Below are 10,023 nucleotides of genomic sequence, written 5' to 3'. Positions count from 1 at the left end.
TCGGTCATGACGAATGATGGCGATGTTGTTCGTCGTTACCTTGTTGAAGGCATTGTTTATGCAGTCTGCGTTCTGATACGTCTCCGACGTATCGATAATTTCTTATGTTCTATGCCATATTATTGATGATACCTACATGTTTTATAGACACTTTATGTCATATTCGTGCATTTTCTGGAACTAACCTATTAACAAGATGCCGAAGTGCCAGTTGCTGTTTTCTGCTGTTTTTGGTTTCAGAAATCCTAGTAACGAAATATTCTCGGAATTGGACGAAACGAAGACCCAGGGTCCTATTTTGCCACGAACCTTCCAGAAGACCGAAGAGCATACGAAGTGGGGCCACGAGGTGGCCAAACCACAAGGCGGCGTGGCCAAGGAGGGGCCCGCGCCGCCCTGTGGTGTGGGCCCCTCGTCAGCCCTCCGACTCCGCCCTTCCGCCTACTTAAAGCCTTCGTCGCGAAACCCCTGATGCGAAAAACCACGATACGGAAAACCTTCCAGAGACGCCGCCGCCGCCAATCCCATCTCGGGGGATTCTGGAGATCTCCTCTGGCGCCCTGCCGGAGAGGGGATTCATCTCCCGGAGGACTCTACACCGCCATGGTCGCCTCCGGAGTGATGAGTGAGTAGTTCACCCCTGGACTATGGGTCCATAGCAGTAGCTAGATGGTTGTCTTCTCCTCATTGTGCTTCATTGTTGGATCTTGTGAGCTGCCTAACATGATCAAGATCATCTATCTATAATACTCTATGTTGTGTTTGTCGGGATCCGATGGATAGAGAATACCATGTTATGTTAATTGTCAAGTTATTACATATGTGTTGTTTATGATCTTGCATGCTCTCCGTTATTAGTAGAGGCTCTGGCCAAGTGTTTGCTCTTAACTCCAAGAGGGAGTATTTATGCTCGATAGTGGGTTCATGCCTGCATTGACACCTGGGACAGTGACAGAAAGTTCTAAGGTTGTCTTTGTCTTTGTTGCCACTAGGGATAAAACATTGGCGCTATGTCCGAGGATGTAGTTGTTGATTACATTACGCACCATACTTAATGCAATTGTCTGTTGCTTAGCAACTTAATACTGGAGGGGGTTCGGACGATAACCCGAAGGTGGACTTTTTAGGCATAGATGCAGTTGGATGGCGGTCTATGTACTTTGTCGTAATGCCCAATTAAATCTCACTGTACTTATCATGACATGTATGTGCATTGTTATGCTCTCTCTATTTGTCAATTGCCCGACTGTAATTTGTTCACCCAACATGCTTTTATCTTATGGGAGAGACACCTCTAGTGAACTGTGGACCCCGGTCCATTCTTTAATACTGAAATACAAATCTGCTGCAATACTTGTTTTACTGTTTTCTCTGCAAACAATCATCTTCCACACAATACGGTTAATCCTTTGTTACAGCAAGCCGGTGAGATTGACAACCTCACTGTTTCGTTGGGGCAAAGTACTTTGGTTGTGTTGTGCAGGTTCCACGTTGGCGCCGGAATCCCTGGTGTTGCGCCGCACTACATCCCGCCGCCATCAACCTTCAACGTGCTTCTTGGCTCCTCCTGGTTCGATAAACCTTGGTTTCTTTCTGAGGGAAAACTTGCTGCTGTGCGCATCATACCTTCCTCTTGGGGTTCCCCAACGAACGTGTGAAATACACGCCATCAAGCTCTTTTTCTGGCGCTGTTGCCGGGGAGATCAAGACACGCTGCAAGGGGAGTCTCCACTTCCCAACCTCTTTACTTTGTTTTTGTCTTGCTTTATTTTATTTACTACTTTGTTTGCTGCATTATATCAAAACACAAAAAAATTAGTTGCTAGCTTTACTTTATTTACTGTCTTGTTTGCTATATCAAAAACACAAAAAAATTAGTTTACTTGCATTTACTTTACTTGATTCATCATGTTTCCTTTTAATTTTACCACAAAAAACATGCCGGTAGGACAAGGGTCTATAATTGGGAGGAACAATATAGAAGAATTTTTCACCCATGTTAGTACCGTTGAAGATTTTGAAGATAGACACTTGGTAGAACTTGCTCCTACTTATGAAATTGCTGCTGCTGCTCTAGTTCGCATGTTGGAAACTAAATTTGTTAATCTCAATCCTATAATCCAACACATGTTTCTTACACTTGGTGATTTGGAAGAGGGGGAAAAGAAAGATTTTGTTTTAGAAACCCTTCTTAGAGAATTTGGTGGTCTAGCAAGAGAGGCTAGAAAGGTCTTCGCTAAATTTAATATGCTTGGTTCTCATACTAATTTTGTTGGTCTCCTTGAAAAAATGGACATGGATAGGATAAGGTACACTAATAATGCTAATGATGGTGGGGAGATCAAAGCACCAATACCATGTAAACTCCTAGCTATGAATGATGCACTAGAAAATAACTATGCTTGGCTTGTTCCTGAAAATTTGTTTGATGAGAGTAGCAAGCCCAAGACTAATGAAAAGGGAGACGCTGAAACTTATGTATCCAATATACTATGCATGGTTGAGAAAACTCCAAATCCCGCTGTAGATGCACCACCCTTTGATAACACTTGAGTTACACTTTCTGCGCCTAGCTGAAAGGTGTTAAAGAAAAGCGCTTATGGGAGACAACCCATGTTTTTACTACAGTATTTTTGTTTTATATTTGAGTCTTGGAAGTTGTTTACTACTGTAGCAACCTCTCCTTATCTTAGTTTTGAGTTTTGTTGTGCCAAGTAAAGTCTTTGATAGTAAAGTAAGTACTAGATTTGGATTACTGCACAGTTCCAGATTTCTTTGCTGTCACGAATCTGGGTCTACCTCTCTGTAGATAGCTCAGAAAATTAAGCCAATTTACGTGCATGATCCTCAGATATGTACGCAACTTTCATTCAATTTGAGCATTTTCATTTGAGCAAGTCTGGTGGCCTAATAAAATCCATCTTTACGGACTGTTCTGTTTTGACAGATTCTGCCTTTTTATTTCGCATTGCCTCTTTCGCTATGTTGGATGAATTTCTTTGATCCATTAATGTCCAGTAGCTTTATGCAATGTCCAGAAGTGTTAAGAATGATTGTGTCACCTCTGAACATGTGAATTTTTATTATGCACTAACCCTCTAATGAGTTGTTTCGAGTTTGGTGTGGAGGAAGTTTTCAAGGATCAAGAGAGGAGTATGATGCAATATGATCAAGGAGAGTGAAAGCTCTAAGCTTGGGGATGCCCCGGTGGTTCACCCCTGCATATTATAAGAAGACTCAAGCGTCTAAGCTTGGGGATGCCCAAGGCATCCCCTTCTTCATCGACAACATTATTAGGTTCCTCCCCTGAAACTATATTTTTATTCCGTCACATCTTATGCACTTTGCTTGGAGCGTCGGTTTGTTTTTGTTTTTTGTTTTGTTTGAATAAAATGGATCCTAGCATTCACTTTATGGGAGAGAGACACGCTCCGCTGTAGCATATGGACAAGTATGTCCTTAGGCTCTACTCATAGTATTCATGGCGAAGTTTCTTCTTCGTTAAATTGTTATATGGTTGGAATTGGAAAATGCTACATGTAGTAATTCTAAAATGTCTTGGATAATTTGATACTTGGCAATTGTTGTGCTCATGTTTAAGCTCTTGCATCATATACTTTGTACCCATTAATGAAGAAACACTTAGAGCTTGCTAATTTGGTTTGCATATTTGGTTTCTCTAGAGTCTAGATAATATCTAGTAATGAGTTTTGAACAACAAGGAAGACGGTGTAGAGCCTTATAATGTTTACAATATGTCTTTTATGTGAGTTTTGCTGCACCGTTCATCCTTGTGTTTGTTTCAAATAAACCTTGCTAGCCTAAACCTTGTATCGAGAGGGAATACTTCTCATGCATCCAAAATCCTTGAGCCAACCACTATGCCATTTGTGTCCACCATACCTACCTACTACATGGTATTTATCCGCCATTCCAAAGTAAATTGCTTGAGTGCTACCTTTAAAATTCCATCATTCACCTTTACAATATATAGCTCATGGGACAAATAGCTTAAAAACTACTGTGGTATTGAATATGTACTTATGCACTTTATCTCTTATTAAGTTGCTTGTTGTGCGATAACCATGCTTCTGGGGACGCCATCAACTATTCTTTGTTGAATATCATGTGAGTTGCTATGCATGTCCGTCTTGTCTGAAGTAAGAGAGATCTACCACCTTTATGGTTGGAGCATGCATATTGTTAGAGAAGAACATTGGGCCGCTAACTAAAGCCATGAATCATGGTGGAAGTTTCAGTTTTGGACACATATCATCAATCTCATATGAGAATAATAATTGTTGCCACATGCTTATGCATTAAAGAGGAGTCCATTATCTGTTGTCCATGTTGTCCCGGTATGGATGTCTAAGTTGAGAATAATCAAAAGCGAGAAATCCAAAATGCGAGCTTTCTCCTTAGACCTTTGTACAGGCGGCATGGAGGTACCCCATTGTGACACTTGGTTAAAACATGTGCATTGCAAAGATCCGGTAGTCCAAGCTAATTAGGACAAGGTGCGGGCACTATTAGTATACTATGCATGAGGCTTGCAACTTGTAAGATATAATTTACATAACTCATATGCTTTATTACTACCGTTGACAAAATTGTTTCATGTTTTCAAAATAAAAGCTCTAGCACAAATATAGCAATCGATGCTTTCCTCTTTGAAGGACCATTCTCTTTACTTTTATGTTGAGTCAGTTCACCTATCTCTCTCCACCTCAAGAAGCAAACACTTGTGTAAACTGTGCATTGATTTCTACATACTTGCATATTGTACTTGTTATATTACTCTATATTGACAATTATCCATGAGATATACATGTTACAAGTTGAAAGCAACCGCTGAAACTTAATCTTCCTTTGTGTTGCTTCAATACCTTTACTTTGAATTATTGCTTTATGAGTTAACTCTTATGCAAGACTTATTGATGCTTGTCTTGAAGTACTATTCATGAAAAGTGTTTGCTTTATGATTCAGTTGTTTACTCATGTCATTACCATTGTTTTGATCGCTGCATCCACTACATATGTTTACAAATAGTATGATCAAGGTTATGATGGCATGTCACTTCAGAAATTATCTTTGTTATCGTTTTACCTGCTCGGGACGAGCAGAACTAAGCTTGGGGATACTTGATACGTCTCCGACGTATCGATAATTTCTTATGTTCTATGCCATATTATTGATGATACCTACATGTTTTATGCACACTTTATGTCATATTCGTGCATTTTCTGGAACTAACCTATTAACAAGATGCCGAAGTGCCAGTTGCTGTTTTCTGCTGTTTTTGGTTTCAGAAATCCTAGTAACGAAATATTCTCGGAATTGGACGAAACGAAGACCCAGGGTCCTATTTTGCCACGAACCTTCCAGAAAACCGAAGAGCATACGAAGTGAGGCCACGAGGTGGCCAAACCACAAGGCGGCGCGGCCAAGGAGGGGCCCGCGCCGCCCTGTGGTGTGGGCCCCTCGTCAGCCCTCCGACTCCGCCCTTCCGCCTACTTAAAGCCTTCGTCGCGAAACCCCTAATGCGAAAAACCACGATACGGAAAACCTTCCAGAGACGCCGCCGCCGCCAATCCCATCTCGGGGGATTCTGGAGATCTCCTCCGGCACCCTGCCGGAGAGGGGATTCATCTCCCGCAGGACTCTACACTGCCATGGTCGCCTCCGGAGTGATGAGTGAGTAGTTCACCCCTGGACTATGGGTCCATAGCAGTAGCTGGATGGTTGTCTTCTCCTCATTGTGCTTCATTGTTGGATCTTGTGAGCTGCCTAACATGATCAAGATCATCTATCTGTAATACTCTATGTTGTGTTTGTCGGGATCCGATGGATAGAGAATACCATGTTATGTTAATTATCAAGTTATTACATATGTGTTGTTTATGATCTTGCATGCTCTCCGTTATTAGTAGAGGCTCTGGCCAAGTTTTTGCTCTTAACTCCAAGAGGGAGTATTTATGCTCGATAGTGGGTTCATGCCTGCATTGACACAGGACAGTGATGAGAAAGTTCTAAGGTTGTCTTTGTCTTTGTTGCCACTAGGGATAAAACATTGGCGCTATGTCCGAGGATGTAGTTGTTGATTACATTACGCACCATACTTAATGCAATTGTCTGTTGCTTAGCAACTTAATACTGGAGGGGGTTCGGACGATAACCCGAAGGTGGACTTTTTAGGCATAGATGCAGTTGGATGGCGGTCTATGTATTTTGTCGTAATGTCCAATTAAATCTCACTGTACTTATCATGACATGTATGTGCATTGTTATGCTCTCTCTATTTGTCAATTGCCCGACTGTAATTTGTTCACCCAACATGCTTTTATCTTATGGGAGAGACACCTCTAGTGAACTGTGGACCCCGGTCCATTCTTTAATACTGAAATACAAATCTGCTGCAATACTTGTTTTACTGTTTTCTCTGCAAACAATCATCTTCCACACAATACGGTTAATCCTTTGTTACAGCAAGCCGGTGAGATTGACAACCTCACTGTTTCGTTGGGGCAAAGTACTTTGGTTGTGTTGTGCAGGTTCCACGTTGGCGCCGGAATCCCTGGTGTTGCGCCGCACTACATCCCGCCGCCATCAACCTTCAACGTGCTTCTTGGCTCCTCCTGGTTCGATAAACCTTGGTTTCTTTCTGAGGGAAAACTTGCTGCTGTGCGCATCATACCTTCCTCTTGGGGTTCCCCAACGAACGTGTGAAATACACGCCATCACGTTCTTCGCCTGGGCTGCTCCAGGGAAAACCCTAGACCCTGGTCTCCCGAATCGGACGATGGCGGCGCGCAACGCAGTTCTACCTGTTGGGGGCATCGTTTTTGGAGCAGACAACTGATGGTGGTGGTGCTGAGGTGGAGTGGTGTGCTTTTGCTATGTCCGCGTTGTCGAGTCGCCGCGGCATGGTGCAGTGGTGTCTCGGAGACGGATGCAGTGTGATGGACGCGCGCAGGATGGTGGAGTCGTCTGGCGTCGTGGCGGCATCGATGGTAGGCCTGGTATGGCCAATGCGATGATCTCTTTTGAAGATGGAGTCGAGGAAGACGGCGGTAGCAACTTCTATGGCGTGTGTGTTGGAGTGCGCTGAGAGTCTGCTTGACTGGAATATGCTTCTCATCTGCTATTGGGCGGCCTGGGAAGACATTTGGTTTTTTGATGATGTGAGTTGGTGAATTGTCACACCCCCTTCATCCCTCTGTAGGTTTAGCGAAGTGGCTTCGAGTTTGATCTTTTGTATTGCTCTTATAAGGTGTTGTGAATAATCTAATAAAAAACCGTGTACATCTCTTGGATGCTGAAGCTAGGGTGATATTTCCTCCATTTGAAAGGAAAAAAAGAATACAAGGTGCTGATAAACAGCTTACAACATCAGAGACAACAACGAACAAAGAACCAGCTTGTAGTTGTTGATGCTCTCGATTGCGACCGAAGCACCATGGGAGGACGAAGACAAGTTCGACAAGTAAAGAGAAGAGGTATATACTTCCAAAAATAACTCCGACGATTATTTGTCCATCTCATCATCCCCTAACTGCTAAAACTAAATGCAAAATTCACGGTCGATTATCTAGTAGTAGTAGACTAGCTAATGTAGTGGATCTTCGCCCGAATGACTAGCACTTGTCAGGCTCGGTCTCACGTGACATCTCCTCCAAGGACTTGCCCTTGGGCTCGGGGACCAAGAACGTGAGCATAAACCCCATCAAGCTGCATCCGGCGAGCACGAAGAGCGAGTTGCGCACGCCGATACCAGGCAGGTAGCCATGGGCCGTCTTGGCCGGGTCCGGGCTCTGGGCCAGGTACAAGAACCCGAAGGACCCGATGATGGCGCCCACCTTCCCCGACGCCGCCGATATGCCATGGCACGTCGCGCGGAGCCTCGCCGGGTAGATCTCCGCCGGCACGATGAACGTGGTCGCGTTTGGGCCGAAGTTGGCGAAGAAGAAGGTGAGCGCGTACATGGCGACGAACCCCGCCTGGTGGCCCTTCCCCGTCCAGTAGTCGTATGGCACGGCCAGACCCAGCATGAAGCCTGTCATCATGAAGAATCCCATCGCCTGGATCTTGAACCGGCCGACGGAGTCGATGAAGGCCACCGTGAACCAGTACCCCGGCACGGTGCCGCACAGCGCGATCAGGGTCTGGGCACGCGCGATGTGGTACAGCTCGTCCAGCGCGCTCATCGTCGCCGCCGGTGGGATCCACCCGATCGCGCTGAAGATGTCCTTCTGGAACAGGTTCTGCGAGTAGTAGGCGATGTCCAGGAGGAGCCACGTCGACGCCGTGCCCACGAGGTGGAGCCCGTGCCGCCTCACGAACTCCCCGGAGAAGAGGCCGAACGACGGCGACGGGCGGTACTTGTGCGCCACCTCCAGATCGCCGGCCTGCTCCTTTGTGATCTCTACCTGGAGCACCTTGGACATGTCAGCGGCAGCCCGCTCGGCGTTCTTGGCGATGAGGGCCGTGTACCGCGCCGTCTCCGGCATCTTCATGCGCCAGTAGAAGGTGAGAGCCGCGGGGAGCGCTCCGAGCATGAGGACGATGCGCCACACGTAGTCGGCCTCAGCCGGGGTGGACGCCGCCGGGTTCACGGCGTACGGCGGCGCCGGAAACCGGTTCTTGAACAGCGCGGTGACCCCGATCGCCACGGCGCCGCCGGCGAGGATGCCGAACCCCTGCATCGCGAACACGGCGGCGATGAACGCGCCGCGCGTGCGCTTGTTGGCGTACTCGGACATGATGGTGGCGGAGAGCGGGTAGTCGCCGCCGATGCCGAAGCCGAGCCAGAACCGGAAGAAGCAGAGCGTGGCCATGACGGTCGTGGGCGTGTGGCTGAACGACAGCCCGGACGCCACGGAGCAGATGATCATCAGAAGCAGCGTCATGCCGTACACGCTCTTCCGGCCGACCTTGTCGCCGAGCCACCCGAAGAAGAGCTGCCCGGAGAGCGTGCCGACGAACGCCACGCCGTTGACGGCGGCCGCGACGGTCGGTGGCAGGCTGCCAGGGTGGGGCGACCCTGGCACGGTGTAGTAGACTCGGCCGATCAGCTTGGTGACGAGGGAGATGCAGAAGAGGTCGTAGGCATCTGTGAAGAAGCCCATGCCGGCGACGACGATCGCCGTGAAGTGGTACCACTGCGTCTTAGCGCCGTCGAGCGCCGACAGCACGTGGACTTGGTCGCCCGCCATTGCGCTCCAAGCTCCGGTAGGTACGTGTGCTCGTGTCCCAGTGCTCGCGAGTTCCGCTGCCACGATATTGGATTGGGTTGAGGTTTTGTTGCGATCGGAGTGAACTGAGGGAGAAGGCACAAGTGTCGTTCGATCTGTTATATGTATATACGGAGAGGTGAGAATATTCCAGACTTCATTCCTTGGAAGCCCAACTTCTTATTCCTGCTTAACCGTTCCTTCTTCTCGGCGGTAAAACTTCGATGGGCTCAGGCTCTCCCGTGCCCGTGCTGCTCGCATGCATGCCCGTGCACAATCAGCATATCCCCTTATACTCCCTCAGTTCCTGATAACTTCCATGTGACGGAGGGAGTAGTATTATTCTGTCTTGTATATAGGGTTCAGGACTTACGACACATTTTTTGTTGCTCGAAATAAAATAATTCATAGTCTGTTTTCTTTAGATAAAAGAAAAAGGGAAAATTCGGATACAAGTTTTTTCTTCTTCTTTTGAACAGGAACGCCCGTAAGCATGGAAATAGGTTTCAATGAAGTTTCATTGAAATTCAGAATTTCTGTGATTTCGGTATACACCAAAATAATTACCTTTTGGTCAACAAAAGTAAGTAAGATATTTAAGTTGTATAGATGAACTCAAATAAATGACAAAACATTTTCAAAATTTTACCCCGCAATAGAATATCTCCAACACCCATGTGCAATGAACTATTTACATAGGATTATGTCTTCATACTTCAAACATGCTACTCCCTCGATTCATAAATAAGCACCCGAAAAGGAACAAACGGACTAGCTTCACATCAGGCATAT

General features: G+C 46.2%; 1 protein-coding gene across 1 annotated transcript; it reads right to left on the bottom strand.

The window, feature by feature from the left end:
• Positions 1-7,323: 7,323 nt before the first annotated feature.
• Positions 7,324-9,305, bottom strand: LOC127297142 (probable inorganic phosphate transporter 1-7). The gene has a single exon (XM_051327419.1). It carries the CDS (start codon positions 9,211-9,213, stop codon positions 7,636-7,638), a length of 1,578 nt encoding a protein of 525 aa, XP_051183379.1. The 5' UTR covers positions 9,214-9,305; the 3' UTR covers positions 7,324-7,635.
• Between the last annotated feature and the right edge of the window lie 718 nt (positions 9,306-10,023).

Source organism: Lolium perenne, chromosome 4 (assembly GCF_019359855.2).
Source record: "Lolium perenne isolate Kyuss_39 chromosome 4, Kyuss_2.0, whole genome shotgun sequence".
Classification (NCBI taxonomy): Eukaryota; Viridiplantae; Streptophyta; class Magnoliopsida; order Poales; family Poaceae; genus Lolium; species Lolium perenne.
Note: the sequence above shows the minus strand (reverse complement) of the source record. Positions and strands in the feature narration are given on the sequence as shown.